This window comes from Pongo abelii, chromosome 9, assembly GCF_028885655.2.
Source record: "Pongo abelii isolate AG06213 chromosome 9, NHGRI_mPonAbe1-v2.0_pri, whole genome shotgun sequence".
NCBI lineage: Eukaryota > Metazoa > Chordata > Mammalia > Primates > Hominidae > Pongo > Pongo abelii.
In genome coordinates this window covers 81273237-81298715 of record NC_071994.2, presented here as the reverse complement: position 1 = coordinate 81298715, position 25479 = coordinate 81273237, and the positions used below count along the sequence as shown (strand labels likewise).

Genomic DNA, 25479 nt, shown 5'->3' with positions numbered 1-25479 from the left:
ATGAATGAAGCATTCAGAGGAAAAGAAGGTCAAAGGGAAGAAAGTGCCAGGCATATGCAAGCTTATTTCAATTAACGTTTACAGTACAAAGTGGGTTTTATTGCCCTCAATTTACAGATATGGAAACAAGTCTCAGAGAAGTGAAGGGACTTGCCCAAGGCTACTTGGCTGTTGAGTAGCAAACCCCATATTTTAACCCAGGTCTGCCTGAGTCCAAACTCTGTGTTCTTTGCACTCCATTGAACAACCTCCCTTGGGATCCATCACACTGCAGAGGTAACTGCACGCTTCCCCTCACACAGCCATGTGGGAGGTGAGTTCAGGGATGTCACCCTTCAGTACAACCTATTGAAAGGGCCTCTTCCTTTTCGCTCATTGGAAGGATCCAGACCATGGCTGAGTCAGAAGAGCCTTCTATTTGCTGGAATCATGTTAACTCTATTTTTGAGCCACCTTAACCAAGGTTTGCCCACTGAAAGTTCACAAAGGGCCACCTGGAGGTGGGCTAGGAATACGTACCAGGGCTCTACTGGCCCACAGGCCTGCTTCTATGCTGATAAAACCCCAACTAGCGATCTCCTCTCCCCATTCACAGCCCCCCCGCCTTGCCCCACCAATATGAGGTACTAACACCTGGGTCCCTGTCTCCCTGTCTTGCCTAAGTGCCTCACATTCTGCTCCATCTGGAAACCAGGGGTCAGCCTCAGGCACAGCTCTCTCACCCTTTCTGTGCCATCACTTACCAGGTTTTATCAAGTTCATCTACCATCCTCACTCAAGTCACCTCCTCCTTCCCATCCCCCTGCCTCTTCCACAATCTAGACCTTTGCAGCAGCCTCCTCCCTGGTCTTCATAGCTCCCTTTCTGCCCCCATCTTCTGTATAGTTATAGATGAGCTTTGTCAAATGTGTACTTTAACCATTCAACCAGCCACCCAACCTTCCGTCTGTCCAATACATGTTTACTGAATATATACATATTTGCTATGTGTCAGAGTTCATGCTAGACTTGGGATGCAGAGCTAGATAAGAAATAGACCAGTCTGTAGTGGTGGAGAGAGATATGTAAGTAAATAACATTGTTTGGGAAGGGAAACCCAAGGCATGGCGTCTGACTCAGTCTGGCAGCCTCAGCAGAGGCTTCTAGAGGGGCTGGCATGGGGTCAGGGCAATTGTGCATATACAAAGGCTTGACCCTGCATTGCCCATGTGGGGAGCTAAAAATGCCCAACAAGCCTAGAGGGAAGGGTGGTTCCTGGGAAGGCAGAGACCAAACCATGAAGTGCTTTGTGCTGTGAATCTGGAATTTCACCTGTTGGCAATGGTACACCCCGGACAGTTTTAATCAAGGGAGTGCCATGGGCAGGGAGCTCTAAACCACTCCACTCTCCTGAACTCACTTGGGTGTCCTGGTGAGCTTTTGCCCAGGTTCCAACCTCCAACCAGATCACTGATTCACCTCCTTTTCTGGCTGACTGAGGATATATCCGAACAGCAATTTTATTCTCCCAGACACTGCTCACCCACAAGAGTTCGGAATCACCCTTGGAGAAATTCCTTTATATTCTCCCTCTGTTCTGGACACAGTGTGTCTTGAATATTAGCACGATTCACTGGACTGGTGCCTGTTGAGTGTGTGGATGGCAAATTATTTTGGGATGCACTCAGCAGCTCCTGCCTCACCACATCTGCCCATCATCCTGGAGTGCCTGGTAGGAGCAGATAATAAATGGGCCAGCTGCCACCTCCAGCTTTTCTAATCATCTGTCAAAGAAATGGAAAACTCACTCGCGGTCACTGCTGAATGCAGATGGGGTCAGTGCATGTTGGGTTCAGAAGTAAGGAAAAGGAGGGGCACAGGCTGGGGCTGCCCATGCGGGGTGTCTGTGCCTGAAGACTCTGCCCCAGCATGCTCTCTTGGCCTTAACCTGCCCTTTCTTCATGCGTCCTGCTAGCCTCTGTACTATCTGAAACAGTCCTCACCAGCTTCATTTCAGGGCCCCTTACACGTTACTGACTCCACAGAAAGCATGACCCAGAACCCTGAAGAACCAGGTTGGAACCCTTGGCTCTATGACCTTGGACCAGTAACTTCCCCTCTTGGAGTATTGGGGTTTTTATTTTTTTGTTTGTTTTGTTTTGTTTTGTTTGCTTTTTCTTTTTTTTTTCCAGACAGAGTCTCACCCTGTCCCTCAGACTGGAGTACAGTGGTATGATCTTGTCTCACTGCAATCTCCACCTCCTGGGTTCAAGCAATTCTCCTGCCTCAGCTTCCCAAGTAGCTGGAATTAAAAGCATGTGCTACCACACCTGGCTAATTTTTCTATTTTTAGTAGAGACGGGGTTTCACCATGTTGGCCAGGCTGGTCTTGAACTCCTGACCTCAAGTGATCTCCCTGCCTCAGCCTCCCAAAGTGCTGGGATTATGAGGCATGAGCCACCACGCCTGGCCCCCTCTTGGAGTATTCATTTTCACATTCAGTTGCACTCAGGACTAATGTTCCCTGCCTAACTTAGGCTTCAGAGCTGGGTGAATCAAATAATTCGCAGGTGAAGAAGATTTATAATTGTGACAAATTGCCACAACTGCTCTGAGGGTAGGTATCATGATCTGTATTTGACAGATAAGGACATCAGAAGCACAGAGATGTTGAATAACTTGGCTGAGGTCACACAGCCAGAAAGTAGATGCCCTGGAAGTAAGCCCCCTGCTGCTAAGGATCGTGTCTGATTATTTTATCCAGAATGCCTGAAGTCATGGCTGGTACATGATAGGTGATAAGTAAATACTCTTCAATGACTGCCTTCAACACACAGTGACCTTTCCCCATCATCTCAGCCCTTTAAATTAAAAAAAAAAGAGAGATTACTAATTTAGGTGTAATGGTATTTTGTTTTTGCTCTAATTTGTATTTCTTTGATTACTAGAGAAACTGAACATTTTTTCCATGTGTGCATTCACTTAACATCCTTCTTGAATAACCCAGCCATGTCTGTTTGCAATTTATTTGCTGTGGTCCTGAATTTTTTTCCCTCATCAATTTGCACCACATCTTTATCTAATGAATATTAACCCTCTTCTATCTTCCATGCTACAAATATTTTGCCAGTTCCATGTCCCTTGTACTTTATTTTCTTACTTTTATGTTATGCAGAATTATAAAATAAAATTAATTTCCATTTTTGTTAAGTTATAGAATCAGCATGCAGAATCCCCAAACAAGGTTGGAAGTGGGTTTCCCCAGGTAATACATACCTTTTCCCCAACCCCAGTGAGTCCAGTGGGCCGAAAGAAACATCCAAGGTGGATGTGCAGCCCTCAGCCTGAGGGCTCTTGTTAGGCAGCCAGAAGACAAAGCTATTGTACCATAAACATGTGGTTGGCTTGTATGTGTGTATTACACACTTGATTTTAATCTTAGTCCAAAGGCCCGGTAACTTTCCTTTAAAACTCTACCTGATACCTCTCATCTCCCTGCCCACTGCCTGTCTCCACTGTCATTGGCCAAATGTCACAGGGCTCAGAAAACATGAGGCCTGGGATACTTGCTGCTGATGACAGTAAAAAATGCCTTAGGTCACATTTGACTTTTATAAAGTGATTTGCTATTTGTTTTTCAGTAAGTCCTCACAGCAAGCCTCTAATAGCATTGTAAGTATTAATATTATTTCCATTATCTGGTGAAGGAACTAAGGCTCAGAGAGGTTGTCCATGGTTCCCAAGCTAGTCACAGGCAGAGGCTAGAGCCCACTCCTTGGGTTTCAGAGCTGCTGCTGTTTCTGCCTTATCAAATTAGTTACTGGGGACAGTTCTTGGAGATGGCCCTGACCACCCAGTAATAGAGCAGGGGCAGTGTTCAAGGTCAGAAGTCTAGCCTAGAAAGACAGGGGCCTTGCCAATGCTTCGAAGCTCTTAGATTCTAAACTTCTGGAGAAGACCTTGCATAATACACCATATGTCTTTTCCAGCCACATGGAGATACTCCTCCAGAGAGTGTGGGGTGATGTCCTGAAAGAAGGAACAGTGGCTAAGGATGACCAGTGTGTCCTGAAATGGTCTTCAAGGTGTGGCTAAAATGCCAACTTCTTTGTCAAGCCTTCTCTCATTAAACAGGATCTATATCTGGTCCTTCCTCAAGAAGTTCATAGTCTACCTGACGAAACAGATGCATGCCCAAATAACTGTAAAGGATGTAGAACATCCTGGGAAACATATAGCCAGATGCCATCTCTACAAAAAAAAAAAAAAAATTATCCAAACATGGTGATATGCACCTGTAATTGCAGCAACTTGGGAGGCTAAGGCAGGAGGATCGCTTGAGCCCAGGAGTTGCAGGCTGTAGTGAGCTGTGATCACACCACTACACTCCAGCCTGGATGACAGAGCAAGACTTTGTCTCTTAAAAAAAAAAGTGTAGGAAATGCTCCAGCAGTATCACTCATTCATTCAGCAAATATTAATAATTGAGTGCCTGCTGTGTGTCAAGTACTGTCCTTTCAATGTAGCAAGAAACAAAACAGACCAATATCATGAAGCTTCTATTCTGGCAGAGGAGACAAACAATAAACAAGTTAATGAACATATAATGTCCAACGCTGAAGGGTGCTAGGGTGGTAAGCAGGGTGGTTAAGAATGGACAGGAATGTGCAATGTTGGCACAGAGAAGACAGGGTTCAATTAAGTTTCAAGTGGTGGATCAGAGAAGGCTCCTAAGAGGAGGATTTTTGTGCTAGGCTCTGACTTCTGAGTGGAGTTTTAAGTTAGCCAAGGGGAAGAATGGCATTTTTGGCAGAAGAAACAGCAAAAGTATAGACATGAAGCTACGAAAGGATATGGGCATATTTGGAAAACTGCAAGCAAATCTGGTGTGAAAGATAGAAAGAAAATTCAGGACTTGATGCTGGAGAAGTCGGTTGTGGCCAGACTATGAGGGCTTTGTGGTCTTCTGAGAGTGGAAGCTAGCAGAGACTGCATAGATGCTGCTGGGACGGCAGAACCTGCCTACCAAGGCTGCTCCCTGAGCTTTTGGCCAGGGGCCCAGTAGGAGTACAGTCATGGCTTTTGCAACCAAAAAATGGTTAAAAACATAAGGGACAGTTCATCCAGTTCACAACCCCAGTCTTATCATGAGAAGAACATTAGACAAATTCCAATAGTGGGGCATCCTACAAAAACCTTTCCAGTACTCACACTAACGGTCAAGGTCATCAAAAACAAGGAAGATCTAAAAAATTGTCATAGCCAAAAGGAGCCTGAGGACACATGATGACTAAATGTAATGTGTCCTGCATGGGATTCCGGAGCAGAAAAAGACATTAGGGAAAAACAAAAGAAATCTGAATAAATTATGGACTTCATTTAATAATAATGTTTCAGTATTGGTTCATTCATTATAACAAATGAACCATACTAATGTAAGGTGTTAATATGGGGAAAACTAGCTGTTGGGTATGGCAGGTCTGTGCTATCATCGCAATTTTTCTATAATCTCTAACTGGTTTAAAATTTTTATTAAAAAACATGAGACATTTTTTAAAATTAGAAAAACATGAAGTGGGGGAACATATGTAACCTCCAAATTTTCTTGTTTTTTTTTCGTCTCTAGAAAGGACTCTTTGTTTTCCAACTTGGCTTTTCCCCTGACAAATGTGTTCAGCTTCACCAAGGTAGAAATAAGCACGTGTGTCTGCGTGGGTGGGCACGTGAGGTTTGAGAAGGTGGGTGGGGATGGCGAAGTGGCAACCAAGTCTGCACTGGAGTCTCGGCATTGGTTTCCTCCCTGGAACCAAGAGAGGTTTCCTGGGAGGTGAGGCATGCAGCAGTTCATTAACAGCCCTGCTGTTCTGCACCTGGTGGTCCTTTCAGTTCCTGTGGGCGACATTGGTCTGGGACACTTGGGTCAGTCAATAAAAGGCCACCTGTGACAAGGGCCTGAGCAGAAGCAAAAAGCAAACGTGTCCTGACTCTGGGATTCCAGAGTCCCCTGTTCTGACAGTGGGAAGCTGACCTCTGCTGGGAAGCTGGCCCACCACCCGAGGGGCCTGCTGCGTGGAGAGCTTGCAAGTCTTTGTCCCTTCATTTCTAGTGGGCTTTATTTTGCCCTTGTCTCTTTCTCTGTCCCAGCCTGTGTTGCTCTGTTTATAGATACTTTTTTTCACATCCAAATTCTTTCTCACTGACAAAGGATGCCCTGTCTCTCAGCAGTCACTAAAATGTCTTCTCATTGTATTCCTGACCCCCTCTTCTCTCAATAAAGAATGACTTTCCCCACCCACTGGGTTTAGAAGGACAATGCTACCCTCTACAGTTGCAGGTAGCTACACAGACATGACTAAAGAAAGTCACATCCCATTAAGATGTCAGTGTTTCACCAATCTACTGACAGGTGTCTTTCTTGGTCTGCCTAAGTTTCATTAGACTCCAGCTTTCCTGCAGTGCCTCAAGACACCCTAACCTGACCAAGCTTTCTGAAGTGTCACAGCCAGGCTCCTTGGCATTCAGTGACTTACTGATGGCCTCTCCCACATTAGTGTATCAACCGACAGCAAAAAAAGTCCCATGCAAGCTGACTGGACTTACAAGGGAAAGAAGCAAAAACCTGCTTTTGTGTCCCCCATTTCTCCTTCCAGGGCTGCCTCCCCAGTCTCACAAGGGCCCCACCTATCACTCTTCCCTCTTGGGTTTCAGTGCAGCAGTCAGTGCTGTAAAGGGCTCTTTATCCCAGACCAAGCACTGAGAGTCTTTGCACTTTCACTGTTCTGGATGCCACAGAGTGACACTCCTGCCTGCAGAGTCTTTCTCAGCACCTTTATCAGTCAGAGTTTAGGCAGGAAAAAAGAAACCACTCTCGACCTTTCCATTGAGAGAATTTAATGTAAAGAATTGGTCAAACAGTTGACAAAACAGCTAAGAAGCTAAACAGTACATGTTTCAGCCCAGAAATCACCAATGACAGCAACGACTACCACCCCAAGGCTGGAGGGACAATGAGAGGAGGTGATATTTCCAGATCCCAGAAGCTGGGATAATCCAGCAGGAGCTAGAATCATTTTGTAGGGTGACTGTCAGGACCTGAAGCCACGGGGGTTATGTGGCCACTGCCAGGGATGTTGTCGAAGACAAAGTAAGAGGTGAAGATACCCTGGCTGCTGTCTGCTCATCTCCAGTCTTCTGTCAGGGACTTTCTTTAGCCCAACCTGCCCAGAAGCCAGTCAGCAAGGGAACCTGAGAAATGTAGCTCCCTGCAGAACAGAGCAGAGCAGGCCAGTGTGGGGAGTGGATCTGGGAGCAAATAGACAAGTGACTGGCAAAGCGTTCATTCAGCCTGCCCACTCCCACCCACCTACTTTTGTTCAAAGCTGAGTTGGCCCCCAGCTGTTCTAGAAAACTGCTCTTTTCTAATTTCTCTGATCAGCCAGCTGGCAGCTTGATAAAACCATCATGTTTTATAAGGTCTCCTGGATAGAATAAATAAGGAAAAATCAAGAGCCTGTTTTACTTTGGGAAGAGGGCAGTGAACTCTACAACACTGTAGTCATCAAATCTTGCTCAGGAGTATCATCGCTGTCCCTAGTCCTTCAGAGAACAGCTAGGATCTTGCCTTTTACAGATCATCAAAGTATAATGATTCTGTTCATTCATACTATGGTGGCTGTCCCAGAGACTCAAATGTACCTTGAACAATGATCTTCTGCTCTGCAAGACCAAACCCATAATCCATACCCCGTTGTCCAGCCACATTCTTCCCGTGAGGCCCTGTGTTCGATGGTTATTCCAGGAGGCTGGTAAATTCCTTCAGGGGGCCTTCAGCTCAAGTCTGAGATGGTTAATCAGTTCCAGCTTGCCTTCCCTCAGAGTGCCCCTCTCCCCCTGTGCTAGCTGGGAGCCGTTGCTGCTGGTATAGCAGCTCTGGACAGAGGCGAATGTGGGAAGGAAAAGTCCAAGGACAGAGCAGAAGAAACAAAGGGTTCCTAAGTTTGTACAGCCAAGAAAATAACATAAAACACGATGAGGGATTTGGCTGGGCTTTCTTGTTTTGTTTTGGAGCATTTCAAGGGGCTAGGCATGCAGTTGTGTTTGGATTGGGAAGAAAGGCATAACTGTGCAGAAGAAAATCTTTTTCAGATTTTATTCTGACTGTTACTGGATTAAAGAAAACACCAGGAGGATCAAACTGTGTGAATGTATGAAGGCTGTTGCAGCCAGACAGGAGGGACACTGTCTCTGTCTTCTGGGGACATGTTTGGACAGCATTTAGAAGCAGTGGGCCTGTTTGTCCATCAGCTACCAGTCTAGTCAATTCACCAGTACATGGATCTGTTCATATTACTCATTTTCATAACTTGAAGGTGATGATCGTGATCATTATTAAATATTATAAAAATGTTCATTAGGATTCTTGGCTTGAAGTGACAGAACCATCATCCCTCCAAACCATCATACTCAAAACAGAAAGGACTGAGCATGGTGGCTCACACCTGTAATCCTAGCACTTTGGGAGGCCAAGACAGGTGGATTCCTTGAGCTCAGGAGTTCGAGACCAGCCTGGGCAATGTGGCAAGACCTCATGTCTACTAAAACTACAAAAAAACAGCCAGCACGGTGGTGCACGCCTCTGGTCTTTAGTAGAGACCTCATGTCTATTAAAATTACAAAAAAAAGTAGCCAGCATGGTGGTGCACACCAGCTACTCAGGAGTCTGAGGTGGGAGACTTGCTTGAGCCCCAGGAGGCAGAGGCTGCAGTGAGCTAAGATCATGGCACCACACTCTAGTCTGGGAGTCATGGGAGACCCAGTCTCAAAAAAAGCAGAAGGACGTAATACCATCTCAAGAATCCAAGAAGCAGATGAACCCTCCAGCCAGAGAAAAGGCAGAGATGCAGGAGAATTGTGATTGGAAGTCTAATTCTGTTTAGATTTTTTCTGACCCTTTCTGCTGCTCCAGTCTGCTTTTCTTAGGTGTGTAAGCTTCCTTCTCTCACTGCAGACCTGCTTTCCCCACTGTGGATTTCCTAGGGCTGAAGGAACAAAGTGCTACAAACTGAGTGGCTTAAACACTGGAAACATATTGTCTCATAGTTCTGGAAGCTTAAAGTGTGAAATCAAGGTGTCAGCAGGACCGTGCTCCTCTGAAGGTGCCAGGGAAGAATCTGTCCCGGCCTTTTGTTTCTGCTGGTTATTTGGCTTGGGACAGCATGAATCTCGTCTTCACCTGGCATCTTCCCTGTGTGTATATCTGTCTCTGTCTCCTAATTTCCCCCCTCCCCTTTCTTTTTTAGACAGAGTCTGGCTCTTGTTGCCCAGCCTGGAGTGCAGTGGCGCAGTCTTTGCTCACTGCATCCTCTGCCTTCCAGGTTCAAGTGATTCTCCTGTCTCAGCCTCCCGAGTAGCTGAGAATACAGGCATGCGCCACCATGCCCGGCTAATTTTTATATTTTCAGTAGAGGCGGGGTTTCGCCATGTTGGCCAGGCTGGTCTCCAACTCCAGACCTCAAGTGATCCACCTGCCTCGGCCTCCCAAAGTGTTGGGATTACAGGCATGAGCCATCCACCAGGCCAATTTTCCCCTTTTTATAAAGACAGTAGTCATATTAGATTAGGGCCTGCCCTAATGACCTCATTTTAACTTGATTGCCTCTATAAAGACCTTATCTCCAAATAAGGCCCCACTCTGCAGTACCAGGGATTTGGATTCCAGCACATTTTCTTTTTTGAGGATACAATTCAACCCATAACACCCACATGGCCACCAACAGCTCTCAGTTTTTGCATCTTACCATTTGCACTACTGGATACTACATTCTTTCTTCACTTACTGATTTCAGAAATCCCAGGGAAGAATTCTAATTGGTTCATCTTTGATCAGGTTCTGGTTCTCCTCAAGGGAAGAAACGGGGTCTGGAACGATGACTAACTCGGCCTTGTTAAGGTGCCCAGCCCTGAACCAATCAATGACAGCCAGTGAGGCAGGATTGTTTAAGACCATGACAATCGTCATGGGACCCATGAATCTGTCAGATCAGCTAGTCCATGCTGGGTACAAATCATCCTCTAAATCATAGAGAATTGATAGCAACAAGGAGTTCGTCCTGTCTTACACTCCACATCTTCTATGGGCAATAGAGATGGTGAGAGGAAAGGGGTTTCTGCTCATTGTAGTCCCTAGGGACCCAAACTGACAAGCCATCCCAACTGTGAAACAGAGCTCTGGAGGGTCTTGTATTGGCAGTTAAATCTAACACCTGAAAGTGGTACACTTCTGCTCACAACTCACACCACAGTTAGTGACATGGCCCTATCAGGGTGGACATTCTCACCGTGTACCTGGAAAGTAGAGAGCCAGAAATAATTGACACACAGCACCTATGACTGTCACAACCCACGTGGTAGGAGCAGTGGGAAAAAGGGTTCCCAGGAGAGGGGAGATGCTTCATCAGAATTTGATGGGGTGCCCAGGGAAACTAGTGGACAAGCACTACAGGGGCATCCCACTCCAAGGGAAGAGCCATGGAAGACAGTGGGGTGTTAAAAACACTGTAGTTTAGCTGGAGCATACAGGGTCTGGGGTGAGAATGGCCAGGGACTGGGCTGGAAAGGTGGCCAGGGACTGGGCTGGAAAGGTGGCCAGGCTGGACAGTGAAAAGAACTGCTTGCTATAGGGGAGAGTTTGGATTTCTTCTCCCCCAGTGACAATAGGGAAGCAATAAGGGCTTTGAGCCAGGAACAGGAGGGTCAGATTTGCATTTTAGAAATAGCACGGACAGTATAATATGTAGGAAGAAATCAAAGAGCACTAGACCTAGGCAGAGGTCAGGTCACCCCTGGGACTTAGTGGTGGAATCAGCTAGCTTGGTGACTCTTTGGCATGGGAGTACAGTTGGGTTTGCTGGGCACAACAGAGATGACTTCATGGAAATGTTTGTGTCTGCACTGGCTCTTGAAGGATAGAGTAAAGAGGGTGTGGTGGCTGCGGAAGGAGGGAAGGTTTTGCAGGCCGAGGACACAGCAGAGCAGAGGCCCAGAGGTCTGGGACAACTCCAGTGGTTGAGAACTAGAGTTTGTGTTTGTCCTGCACTTTTAAATCCCAGAATTTTTGATGATGTGCTTGAAGCGGTTAAAGGTGGACATTGCTTAAATAAAAGCAAGTTTCAGAAAATTGATAAAATTCTCCACAGATACCATAAACTTCATCAGGCTGCTTTTTAGCACTTGCGGCTATTTGAGAACTGTTTTCTCCCCTGCCAGTGCTTCCTGTTAGGCCATTTTTACAGGCAGTTCTTGCATATCCTCTAAACACATGATCTTTCTCAGATGAGAGCCCGTTATTTTTTTTCTATATTTAATTTTATTTAAGTTCCGGGATACATGTGCAGGATGTGCAGGTTTGTTACACAGGTAGACGTGTGCCATGGTGGTGTGCTGCACCTGTCAACCCATCACCTAGGTATTAATCCCCACATGCATTAGCTATTTATCCTGATGCTCTCCCTCCCCAAACCCCCTGACAGGCCCCAATGTATGTTGTTCCCCTCCCTGTGTTCATGTGTTCTTATTGTTCAGCTCCCAATCTACCCATCTGACAAAGGCCTAATATCCAGAATCTATAAGGAACTTAAACAAATTTACAAGAAAAAAACAACCCTATCAAAAAGTGGGCAAAGGACTTGAACAGACACTTCCCAAAAGAAGACATTTATGCAGCCAGCAAATGTATAAAAAAAGCTCAACATCACTATCATTAGAGAAATGCAAATCAAAATCCCAATGAGATACCATCTCACACCAGTCAGATAGCAGTTATTAAAATGTCAAGAACAACAGATGCTGGCAAGGCTATGGAGAAATAGGAATGCTTTTACATTGTTGGTGGGAATGTAACTTGGATCAACCATTGTGAAAGACAGTGTGGCAATTCTTCAAGGATCTAGAACAAGAAATACCATTTGACCCAACAAACCCATTACTGAGGAATATAAATCATTCTATTATAAAGATACATGCACACATATGTTTATTGCAGCACTATTCACAATAGCAAAGACACGGAACCAACCCAAATGCCCATCAATGATAGACTGGATTTAAAAAAGTGTTGTACATATACACCATGGAATACTATGCAGCCATAAAAAAGGAATGAGATAATGTCCTTTACAGGAACACAGATGGGGCTGGAAGCCATTATCCTCAGCAAGCTAACACAGTAACAGAAAACCAAACACTGCATGCTCTCACTTATAAGTGGGAACTGTTATCTTTTCTCTTACACTGGTACATCTGCCCCATCTGTTCACCTTGACCCTCTCGCTGACAGATGTCCCTGACATAGCACAGATCCTCAGTCGTGTCAAACATAAGACTGAACATAAGGTTCAGATTTTCACAGCACACCTACGCCTATGAAGGATTCATGAGTTTGCCTTGAGTTTTCCATTATGAACATTGAGAACATTGAGAACCACTTGTGTGTTCACAGAGAAAGAACCACAAGAAAGAACACTGAGTGGAAACCAGGCCAGAAGAAGGCAAGCAGTCTCCTCCCAGCTTCCCTGCCCTGGCAGAGGCAAACACACACAGCCTCACCAGGGCATGTCCAGAGCTGGTTGGCTTGACCCACAGAGGACATGTAAAAAAAGAAAAAAAACAACAAAACCTTTTCAGGTCTTCATGAATGAGGACTCTTAGTTCAAAATTCATAGGAAGATTACATAAAACCATCTGCTGCCTTTATTTCCCCTTGTGTGCACTAAAAATATGCAGCTGCTCACTGCTAAACATTCCATTACGCTGTGTGGCTCACGAGCTGCTCTTTGACGTTCAGGACAGAGAGGAGGCAAGGTGGGAGAAGAGGCGGGGGTGAGCACGCACAGGGATTTCCACCGGGCTCTGAGTGTCTAGAGCAGGGCATTCCAGATTTTTCCACCTCACTGACGTGCTCTCTGAAGGAGATGCTGTTCTGTGTATGCAGTGAAGTTTCTCGGTAAGTTTGTGTGTGGGTGTGGATTTTTTTTTTTTTTCCTTTTTAAAGTGAAAATTGGTCTTTGAGTCCACAAGCAGCAGCTGCAGCTGCCGTAATTAAAATGAAATAACCTGCTTCATCCAGTCCTTAGAAAGGCTTAAAAAAAATCCATATTCTAAATGGACTCAGGAATGTGGTGGATCTTCTCTCCCTGTTTATTTGCAACAAGTTTTATTTCTTTACTTTTCTCAGGAGTCAGGAGAAGGGTATTAACCTTTACTGAGCATTTATCCTGATCCCAGGCACTATGCTGGCTTGTCCCAACTGCACAGCCAGGATTTGAATCCAATTTTGGTGCTTCGTTCCTTTCCCCCCTGCCATGCCCCTTCAGGATGCCTTTGAACTCTGGATCTCTCCACCTGGTCTGATTCTGTCCAGAGGCCTGGGAGGATTGGCATTATTAAGATGTTATTGAAAATGTTGGCACATATAATCGGCTTGGATCAGAAACCAAAGCTCTTAGCAGAGTAACAAGGTGAAGTATTTTGTGCTAATAATTTACGTGATGATGAGATGGTTTTCAGAAGATTGGATGTGCTCCTAAAGGTGTTGCTTAAAGTCACTCTTCAAACCAGGCTGGGAACATAAAAATCCCAGAAGAACTACAGACTCTGTAGTTTGTACAGATCTCAAAATAAGGTAGCTGAGGTAGAAAGAGACAGAACTATGTGCTGAGAATTGAAGACATAGTGGTCACTGTCTTCAAGGAGCTCCCAGTCTGGTGGAAAAGAAAGTTGTAAAGATGAATAATATAAGACAATGGTCATAAGAGCTAGCTGAAGGATAAGAATAGCTTCCTGTAGTTTCAGCATTTTTTCTCTAAAAATTCATTTCTTTAATTGGTAAATTTGTGAGAAGGAAAGCTACCTCCCTGAGAAAGCAATGCCCATGATGTTGAACATTTAAGACTAGAAGAAATTATTCTACATTATTATGTATATACTAAGGGTCAGGTACTTATTCTCTCTAGTCCATTATTTTTATTTATATTTATTAATAAAGAAATGTAAAAAACTAAGTGGTTTGGCCAACGCTGCACAGCTGGTGACTGGGTGAGTTGTGATTTAGCCGCACTCTGCTTCCAAATCTCCACCTCTTGCCACTGTGCCAGGCTTCCTCTCAGCAAACCTGAACCCTTGATTGTCAAGTATAAAACACACCTATCACTGTGTCCCATGTTTAGAATGAGGATATCTTTTTTGTTTTCCTTAAACAAAGTTTTAATAGCAGGCATCTTGATGGGAGGTCATCTCCTGCAGGCTGCAGATGCAATGATACAGTTCTGAGTGCATTAGGAGCCCTCTGGTCTGCCTTCCCTAAACAGGGGTCAGCCCAGAGTACAGGAACGCTGAGTTTCTCACTGACATTCTTCAGGGCCCCAGCAGATTCCTGGGTATCCAGAAGATTTTCTCCTGGGTTTCTGTGTCCACTGCTTCAGGTACCACGGCTTAGCTGAGAGGGGAAAGACAAAAACTAACACTCCTTGCCAGAGAGGAGGGTGGTTTCCTGCTACCTTTGCAATTTTCTGCAGTCAGTGTTGTTGTTTTGGAACCTGACTTAACATCATCTTATCTCCTTGATCTCTGGTCACTTTGGGGGAATCCAACAGAAGCAGAGGCACTCTGCATTTAATTCCACCTGGGCTTTCCTGAAAGGCAGCCCAGGAAATGATCAAGCTCCACATACCGGTGGACAGGCAGGAGATGCACTGGGAGAAGAAAGACGGTTGTGTCAGGTACACAGTGTCATGCACAGGGTTACAGCTTGCTTTATGGCTTGCCCGGAGAGGAAAAGAACAGGGTTTGGATCTTGTCTCCCTTGCTTCCTCGCTAGGGGATTTGGAGCAAGCAGCTTAGATTCCCCAGAGTCTCCTTTCTTCATCTGCAAGTCTGGAAGGATAATGCTTGCCTCCTGCAGTTATTTAGAAGGCTAAATAACATCAAAGAACCTAATAGCCTACCCAATGCCTGGCACACAATTAGGAGCTCCCTGCCCCAGGCAACTCCACTTCCAATTCATATTGTGCAAGGCTTGCCACATTCATCTTCCAAGAGCAGATGTCCAGTTATGTCACATCTCTGCTCAACAGCACTCAGAGGCTCCCTATTACTCACTGAACAATGACAACATTCCCCAGCCTGTTGAGGCCCACATCACTTGCTGGGTGTGATGTCCTCCACTTCCCTCTGCACAGCTCACACATGCTAGAAAGCTGAGCTCTACACTTGTTCTTTGTCATGCTTTTACCTCCCATGCCTCTCCTCCCTTATGTGGAGTACCTGCCCTGTCTCCGTGTCCCCTACCTTATACAAAGTCTGCTGCAAGGCAGTCTTCAATGATTTGTCAGCCATGGCGATCTCTCCATCCTCTGTCCACTTATTAGGTTCTGTCTGCATCTCTCTTACAAAACTGCCAAACATTATAGTTCTCCGTGGCTATGTCTTGTTTTTCTTGCCAGCCTATGAGCTTCCCAAAAGCAGGATTTGCTTCTGAATCATTATTGTATTCTACCCAGCAATAATCCTCAGTATATGAATGAACGAGTGAATATGTGAATGAATGAATAATGCCATAATCCCTTCCTAACTCAATTTCCCCTCAACGGAATGCTAGCATATAAATACTTTTAAAACCTTTCCAGCAACAAATGAGCATTTTAGTTTCATTAACTGTCTTTGTTTTGTCTACTGGAGGTACTTTGAAAAAAAAGGGAACTTAGGGATGGGATTTGAAAAGGAAATAAACAGATTGAAAGATTGAAGACAAAGAGTTGAGGTTTTCCCTGAAGCCTTGGCAAGGATGAGGGCAGAAGAGGAGTAAAAACTGTAGCTCTGCAGCTTCTTCAAGAGGGGAGGGACCATAAGGCACAGGTGAGAAGCCAAGTCACAAGCTTTGGCCTGAAGCTACGAGGCGAAGGGAGAGATGATGGAGTTTTATAACCCAGACACAAAAAAAGGGGGCTTGAGAAAGAAATTTGAGTGTTTCATCCAAGCATCAAATGTACATATCACTTACGTGACTAGGACCCCAGCAGGACCCTTGGGGACAAAGCTAACAGCTCTGTGTCCTAAAAGCCACCAGACATTTGGCACTTGGGGAGAGGCCCCGACACCAGAGAAGGTACCTTTTCCCTTGCCCATTGTTGTAGCCAAGGAAGCCAATTTCCTGCTGTCTTTGGAACTTGGGGTGGGGTTGTATGTGTGTGGACGGGGGGGGGCGGGCAGGGGGTAAACTTCTAATGAACAAGGCAGGGTAATAAAAATTAAAGATGTAATAGCCATTATTGTCTATTTGAAATGCATAAAATAATAGTCATATCCTACTTAGTGTACTGCCTATTTTTAATCTTAATGAATATAATGATTTATAAGGATTTTTCTAGGTTTACTCCCAAACTCTTGTTAACTTTACTTGTGCCCATTAATTTTCCTACCCTGGCCAGGCACGGTGGCTCACACCTGTAAACCCAGCACTTTGGGAGGCTGAGGCAGGTGGATCACCTGAAGTCAGGAGTCCAAGACCAGCCTGGCCAACATGGCGAAACCCCGTCTAAATACAAAAATTCGCCAGCCGTGGTGGTGGGCGCCTGGAGCTACTCAGGAGGCTGTGGCTGGAGAATCACTTGAACCTGGGAGGCGGAGGTTGCAGTGAGCTGAGATCATGCCACTGCACTCCAGCCTGGGCCACAAGAGCAAAATCCTTATCTCAAAAAAAAAGAAAAATTCTACCCTGAAGGTAGTTGAGGAGCCAGTCTCTGGAAAGTACCAACGGGATACTCTGTACTTGGCCAGAGGCTGCTGAACGTTCCTGCCTAATAGAATTACTCTTTATTTAAAATAATTTGCCATAAAGAAACATAGTAAATGTAGATGAAGACAACAAAATTTTACTATTAAGTGGATTTTGTTTTTCATGGGAATTGCCAGCAATTCCTCAACTTATAATAAACAGCAATGTTTTTTAAGCTAGGATCATAGATATATTTGGGAAAAACGAATTCAGGGAGCTTCTCAAATAATGGCTTTTTGGGGGTTAACCTCCTATGCCTAAGTGTATCCTTCATGCCTTATTCTTTAGCCTAGTAGGTCTCTTGTATAATAAGGCATTTTATAGTATTTTTTATGGGTGAATGTGGCAGTATGGGGCAGGAAAAGTACAGGGACCTTGAATCTTTGAGGGCCTATATTCAAATTCCTATTCCTTCTCTTGGAATGATCTGAGGCAAATGACCTAAAACCTTAGCACCTCCCTTTACCCTTCTTTTGAGTAGGGTAGAATTTCTTTTCTTCATTTGGAAAAACCTTTATTTTGTACAGGTATCTCCTTTGTCCGAGAGTCCTGAAAATCAAATTTATAGTCATAGGATTCTAGGGCCAGAAAGGACCTCACATGTCTCCCAGTTCAGAATTTCCATCTTTCAGATGAGGGAACTGAGGCTCAGAGAGGGGAAGTCATTTGCCAGAGGTTGCAATCAGCAGCTGGGCCAGAACCAGAACTCTTCTGTGTAAGGACCTCTGCCCAGGTGACTCCAACACTCCCATGTGGTATATTACAGGAAGATCAACCCATTCCACAGATCAAGTGCTTTAGTCCATTTTCTACAGCTGTAACAGAATGCCACAGACTGGGTAGTTTATAAAGAAAAGAAATTTATTTAGCTCACAGTTCTGGAGGCTGAGAAATCCAAGAGCATGGTGCCAGCATCTGGCAAAGGCCTCCTGCTGCTTCATCCCAGGGGAAAAGGTGGAAGGGCAAGTGAGCACATGTGAAAGAGACAAGCATGAGGGGCCAGCCTTGCTTTATAACAACCCATGATTGAGATAACTCACTCACTGCTATGAGAAGGCATTAATCCATTCATCAAGGCAGAGCCATCACAATCTAGGCACCTCCATTAATCCCTACCTCCCAACACTACCACATTGAGGAATTTAGGTTCCAACACTTTTGAGGAACACACTCAAACCATAGCAGCAAGAGAGTAAGATTTAGAGAAGGTCAGTGACTTATTTGTCTGGTGAATCTGTGACAGAACTGTTAATGGGGGCCGCTGGCCACTAACCCTAGACCTTAGCCCCATGTTGCATTCCTTGTCTACTCCCATCACAGTGTGCAGTCAATCCGTTGTGCAAATAACATTCAGTTCCTACTTTGCTCCAAGCCCTGTGCTGGGTGCTTGGGTTGTAAAAAGGGCAGATCTTCAGTCACTGTCCTGCAGGGTTCAGTTCACTCAAGGAAAGGTGGGTAAACAGTTATTTTAAGGCAAGACCATTACTCCCATAGCACAAGATGAGATGGGAGAACAGAGGAAGGTACATTCGAGCCTCTCAGGAAGGCTGCATAGAGGAAGCATCAGTGTGGGATTTGCAGGGTGCCGGGACCCCACTTTCTTCTCTTCATTGCTGTGGGACCAGGAACAAGCCTCATTTTCCCATAGTTAGTGTGTTTGCAATGACTGCTGGAGCGGAGGGTCTGTGAGAAAGGATTGGGGCATCTTGCCACCTCGCTCAGTTGGATCTGTGTTCTCTGCTTCGACAGAAAAGATCCCGCACCATCCTCCAGGATCCAATGGCCTTGGAGAGAGGGCTGCAGGGCCCACGGACATTGCTGACTCTTCAGAACGTGCTGACATGGAGCCAGGTCAGTCCCCTTGTCTGCTCTGATTTTCTGTCGTTAGCTGCAAATTTGTGGCCTTGATGAGAAATGCAATCTCAGACTCTGAACATTTGCATGTTTTTTGGTTGGAGGCTTTTACGGCTTGGCAGCATAGAAAGTAGAGGAGGTCTGGCCAGAGTAAAGGTAGCCTTCTCCGGGAACAGATGCAGTAGGACTGGTAGGTGGCAACGGTTGCTGGAAACCAAGCTGGCAGCCAGCATGGTGGGAGGGCAAGGTGGGCAAGGATCGGGTGTCCAGCAGGTATGTGATGGGGGTGCTGGCAGCAAGGAGGTCACATGTCAGTCTAGGACCAGAGAGGCAGCAATGCCGATCAAGGTCATTCTTGGGTACAGGAGACCAGGGTGCAGGGCCGAGTCTGGTGGCTATGTGTTGAGCTGCACTGGAGTGAGATCAGAGGCACAGTGGGGAATGGGAGACGGGGAGGTGAGTGGAAGGCTGCCCAGAAGGCAGGTGGTCTGGAGGCCAGATCTAGTGCCTAAGATGGCTCTCTAGAAGCGTTTCCTCATATTGCTGTGCAGAAAAGCAATGAAAAAAACAGCAGGAAACTCCTGGATTCTATGGGAAAAGTGGAATGATGTTTCAAGCTAGAGAAGGAACATGGTACAGAGAGGAGTGAAATTATAAGTGAAAACTGGTCACATTGAGGGAGGCTGAGGACACAGGAAGGATCCAGGGAAGAGGGAGTATGGCCTTTATTGAAAGCCTACTGTGAACCTACTAGGTACCAAGCACTTTTTCTTATCCTTCCAGCAATCTTTCAAGATAGAAATATGAGTCTTGTTAGGCTTAGTTATGCTACAGTAATAAATTAACTCCAGAATCCTAGTGGCTTAACATAGCAAAAGTTTATTTCTTTCTCATGCTACATATCCATCCAAGATTGGTGGAAAGCTTTGCTCTACCTAGTGACTTAGCAACCAGGCTGATGAAATCTCTGCCATATTTTAGGGGTACGACCTGGATGATTGGCCACTTTGGTCTCTGTAGCAGAGGAGGAAATCACTGGAAGGTTGAACATTGACTCTTAAATGCATTGGTCCTGAAGTGACACACCGCCCATTGGCCAGAACTAGCCCTGTGGTCCTGCCTGATTTCTGGGATTCCAGGAGGTGTGGGAAGACATGGATATTTTAGGAGCGTTAACTTCCTCTGCCACAGTAGATATGATTTCCATTTTACAGGAAAGGAATTGAGGCTTAGAGAAATAGTCTTGTCAAAGGTCTTCCAAATAAAAAGTGCTGGAGTCTGGACCTTACGTAACTTCTGATTAATCATTTATGTAGTTATTCGACAAAGACATATGGAGGATTTACCATGAGTGCAGCACTATGTTAAGCTCTGGGGATATCACAAGGAATAAAAACAAAGGTAGGCTCTTCCCTCACCCTGACAAGTGTATAACTACAAACTGAGATCAATGCTCTGCAATAGAGACATAGGTTCTCTGAGGAGCTCCATTAATATTTTTTGCTTTTTGGCCAGGCTTGGTGGCTCAAGCCTGTAATCTCAGCACTTTGGGAGGCCAAGGCGGGTAGATCACTTGAGGTCAGGAGTTCGAGACCAGCCTGACCAACATGGTAAAACCCCATCTCTACTAAAAGTAAAAAAATATTAGCCAGGCGTGGTGGCAGGTGCCTGTAGTCCCAGCTACTCAGGAGGCTGAGGCAGGAAAATCACTTGAACTCTGGAGGCAGAAGTTGCAGTGAGCCAAGATTGTGCCACTGCACTCCAGCCTGGGTGACAGACAGAGAGAGACTCCGTCTCAAAAAAAAAAAAAAAAAGATTTTTTTTTTGCTTTCTTTAGAGGGACAGGTAAAGTGGGGTCACATTTACTGAGGCACTGTGCCAAGTAGTTGATTGATGCATCTCATTTGAGTCCCACAACCCCATAAGGTATTCTTATGACCCCATTTTTTAAGATAAGAAAACCAAGGCTCACTCAGCATAGTAAGATAAAAGCTGAACTCTTCAACCTCACCATACTCACTTGTAATAGTGACATGAAAGTTAAAATTTAAAAGTCATTGAATCTAGACCTCCACCCCATCTAAACCTGAAGTGTGGTTTCCTCTTCCTCCTCTTCAACCCCTCTTTCACCGGGGACTTTCTCTCCCTGGTTCCCCAACGCCCAGCCCAAGAGACTCAGCTGCTCATCCGAGTCTACATGGGGGCCTTCCACGTAGTTGGTCCCATCAAACTCATCTGAATTGGAGGAGGAAAGACGTTTTGCAAAAATACTAGGCTGCAGAATCTGAGTCTAGCAGGATGGAGCAGTCCTCCCAGGCCAGTTCTTTCTGGGCCCCTCTTCTGATTAAATCTTTCTCCATAGCGTCTGTCTCTACCTGGTGTGTATATTACTAGACAAGTTTAATTGCCTATTTTCTGTCTTCTTCTATTAGAACACAAGCTCCACAGGGCAGGGACCTACTTTATTGGCCCCTGCCATGTTCTTCTGCCTGGAAAGATGCCTGGCACCTGGCAGGCACTTTGTAAAGATTCAAAATGGGAGCGTAAGAATAAATCATTGAACAGGTTCCATATTGTGACTTGCTTACATGCTACTATTCAAGCCATCCAGCCTCCACATACACTGTTCCTTCCTCCTGGAATGTCCCCACTGCCCTTCTCCTCCCACCACTAGCTCACTTTTCATGCACTCACTCTGCCTGCCCAGGAGGGTGAGGTCCCTTCACCACATGGCACAGACGTTATCCATTCATCCCATGAGCCTGGAGATTTCCTGGGGCAAGAATAGCTCCTCATTGAGCCCTCAGTGCCTGACACACAGATAGGACCCAGTTACTGTCTGTTGTCTCGAGCCCAGTGGACCAGAACAGCATCTGGCATTGCAGCCCCGGGGCCCCTTTCCTCCTCTGTGAGTTCCCGTCTCCCTCGGTCAGGAGGCGGAGACTTGTTGCCAACTTAGCCTCCTCCTGCTTAACGGCTGGGAAATCAGGAGGAGGAGGTAAATGGGACACTAATGAAATTCAGAGAGAAAACTAAATCGGGAGGTGTTGCAAACACTGTGGAGGAGGGAGACGTGATTTAAAAGGATGTTTCCAGGGTGGGAGGAGGAAATGGGGACAGTGGAGAGCCCTGGAGTTAGCGTCACACGGCCTCACCTCTCACACCTGCAGTGGGATGACCCCTGTGAGTCACTTTAGCTGCAGGCACTTCACTTTTCAGTCTTCAAATTAGTGGTCTTTTAGTTGACTGACTCATTCATTCAGTCATGCCTTCCCACCCCCTTTCCAAAAAGGATTTGAGTAGGTTAACAATTTAAAATTAATTAAGTCCAAGAACATTTAATAAAAAACTTAGGGTAGAAAGTAAGGGACAAAAAAGGGAAGAGGAGAAGAAAAAGATTCTCAGGACCACTCAGAAACAGGGGTTCCTGGAAAGGGGTTGCAAATCAGTGTCTTGAGGATGGCACAGGCCTTGGTGACAAGAAAATGGGTGCTAAAGACCTTTAAGGATGGAACAGCTCTGGTCATGTGGTAATCATGATGGCCCGTGCCTCAGAGCACTTTCAGATCCATGGTCCATTTCTTCAGTTATAAGCATTGACCATCTGCTACATGCCAGGGAACCCACATCATGTTTTTCTCTCTCTGTCTCATTAAATGTCACAACACCTTGCAAGGTGGTCTTTTAAAGTTCACGTTAGAGTTATGGCTACCAAGGCACAGAGAGACTGAGTCATCTGTTTAGCAAACGGTGCTGGGGCACTAAATGTCCACGTGCAAAAACATGAAGTTGGACTCTTTCCTCACACCATATACAAAAATTAACTCAAAATGGATCCCAGTCATGGGCAGAAATTGCTGCCTGAGGAGGCTGCCCAAGAACACTTATATACCTTGTCCTCCCCTGCCTTCCTGCCTTCTTCACAGCATGCCCTAAAGCACCTGTGCTCAAACTCTCTCATTTCAGCATTCTGTTTTACTCTTCAACATTATTGAAGACCCCAAAGGGTTTTCATTTATGTGGGTTATATCTGTCAAAATTTGACATATTATTAATTAATACTGAAAGATGTTAAAATTGTTATTTATCACTTATTTAAATTAACAATAATAAACCCTTACTTTAACATAAATAACATATTTTTATGAATAATGACTTTTCCAAAAGAAACAGAAATGAATGGAGTGGCATTGTTTTACATTTTGGCAAATCCCTTCAACGTTTGGCTTTATAGAGGTATCTGCTTCTGCATTCAACCTGGAAAACTTCACCGTGAGTTCATGAGAAAGCCAGAATGAAAAGGGAAAATGATGTTGTAGCGTTGTTATAAATAGTTTTGACCTCACAGACTTCCTGAAAGGTTTTAGGGACCCTCAGGGATCCTTGGCGCACACTTTGAAAACTGTGGGTATAAAAGGTGAGATACTCCCGAGTCCGGCGGGGAGTGAGGAGGAAGTCAACCGTGAATCTAGTAAAGAGAAGACGGGAAGTGGGAACAGTCTCAGTAGACAGGGGACAGGAGTTCTCCTGGAATGATGCCTCGCTGCTGTAGGGAGATCTTAGGCCTTTGCACATGGTATTCTCTTGGCCTAGAATGCTTTTCCCATCTTAGTCTGTTTAGCAGAATCTTCTTGGTGCTTTAAGGTCAAGTTGGTGTGACCGCCTTCAGATTGCCTTTCTTACCATCTTTCCAAACCCAAGGCTGAACTGCACTCTCCACCTCACCCAGAACCCTGGTGGGTGAGCATTTAAGCAGAAGAGTGGTTGCAGGTGGGGTTCCAGGTTGGGGTCAGTGCCTACTGGGGAAAGGTTTGGATGCCAGGCGAAGGAGGTGGGGCTTTTTGTGATTGTTGTTTAAAAAGTAAGAAGCCATTGAAAGTGCTTTTATAAGCAACTTCTTGATGGTGTACAAATGTATGTATACAGAGGGCTATGGTCACCAACAGGCAGATAAAAGTCATCCACTACTAATTCTAATTCATTAGCAAATAAAGTAATGCCAGTTATCTAGAAGAGAGGGGGAAATGAGAAAAAGGAGGAGGAAAGAAACCAGCAGCGAATTGAGCACTCACTATGTGCCAGGCATTCTTCCTGTCATCATCGCAGCAGTTGTCTGTGTTTTCCCCATTTTCAGATGGATAAGCAGATTTTTCTCCCCTCCCTGCTCCCCAGGATACCTTGCTAGTAAAAGCCAGAGCTGGGATTCAAACTGCAGACTCCCATCAGCCTCTTCCAAGGCCCATGACCACTTTTCCCACGACTCCACGCTTGCTTGGCACTGTTTGCTTGGCCTTCAGTGTTTACTGCTGCGTACTGCTGCTCTTTTAAAGATGTGTTTCTGTTGTATCTTTCCAGACATATGTTTCAGTTCTTGGAAAATTGAACAGGGACACCAATATGCTCCTTTGGTCCGCCCAATTGGAGTCTACCATGACAGTTCCCATGCGCACAGCAGACAATCCATAATCCCTGCTTTCATGTTGCTTGCTTTTCATGGAAGACATGACAATTAAGATGTAAACCCCATGTTGCTATTAAATACAGGTACTGGTGACAGAGATTATTACATGGTCAGGCCCTGTTCATCCTGGCTGGCGATGGGAACTGGGAAGTCAAAGGAGTTAGGATAGTGCATTTTTTCTCAGGGTCAGACTGAAGAAATAATCCTAAAGAGGACACCGTACTTCCTATGTAAATATTGAGTAAAGCAGACAAACCTTATGAGGCTAAGAGTATATTGTCCCATATGGTGCCAATTATGTCTGTTAAGTAAGGCTAAATAAACATTTACTGAACTCTTACTATGGCTTGGTATCTATGCTAGGCATATTGTATGTTTTATCTTCACTATAAAAACCTATATATTTTTGGCTCTAAGAGATAGAAATGTCCCCATTTCCAGTAATCAAACTGCAATGCAGAGAAGGACATATAGCTGATACCTGGTAAAGCTGGAGTTTGAAGCCAGGCCTGACTGTCTTATCCTTTGGAAATACCATACTTTCCCCGCACAAGGAGAAATGCTGAGGCTGGTTCTGGCAGGGTGCCATGCACTGACTGGTGAGGTTGGAGTGGTCCTTAGCAGTGCTGCAGTGACCACTGATAACCTCATGCTGGTTTCAGCTCTTTCTTTCCAGACCATGTCTATCTTCCTAGGCTTCTTCTGCTTCCCTGTGATTGCACCTCCAGTCTCCACTCAGAGCACTCAGGATGCCCGCGGCCTCCCCATACCACCATTGTCTTCCAGCACCCAGTGTTAGCTTCATTACTATTCCTGGTGGACTAACTGAACACATGAATAGGCTTAGGGAAGAAGAAGGAGCAGTGAACCTAAGATGAGATTTAAAAGGTACCACAGATTGTGCTGGAAACTCAAGAGTTCCCGATTTGCTTAAAAAAGGAATACTGTGAGGGAACGCCTTCTGGCCCAGGGCTCCCATGCTTTGGGAAGGAGCACCAGACAGCCACAGAAGCTAAGTGTGGAACTCTGCCCTTTCCCAAGGCTGGCCGGGTTGGGGTTAGCAGAGCGAACTCACCCACTGCTGTGGATGTTGCTGCTCTTCCAAAACCCCTTTGATGCAATCCTTCTTTACCTATCCTGCATCCTCAGAGTAGGGAAGCTGCACAGTGCTGGGTGTGCAGTCAGAATGATTGCAGAGCCATTTACAAGCCAAATGCTGGTTTATTTCCAAATAGGAAGGTCAGTGTCATTATCCTTGGTGGATTCAATTACCAAATCCTCCCAATCATTGGACTCACTTCCTGTTGCTAATTGCATCTGCGGCTGCACACCTCGGTGGTCAGTTTATCCAAAGCCA

General features: G+C 45.4%; 1 protein-coding gene across 19 annotated transcripts in view; it reads left to right on the top strand.

Annotated features, from left to right (window-relative positions):
- The window catches only part of TENM4 (teneurin transmembrane protein 4), a 3040222-nt gene that overhangs the window by 2464362 nt on the left and 550381 nt on the right, over window positions 1–25479 (top strand). For all 19 annotated transcript variants that reach the window (XM_054526090.2, XM_063711315.1, XM_054526091.2 and 16 more), the window contains one exon: window positions 18557–18658. In XM_054526090.2, coding sequence (XP_054382065.1) covers window positions 18649–18658 — 10 coding nt within the window. In that variant the 5' untranslated portion in view covers window positions 18557–18648. The remainder of the gene's footprint in view (window positions 1–18556; window positions 18659–25479) is intronic.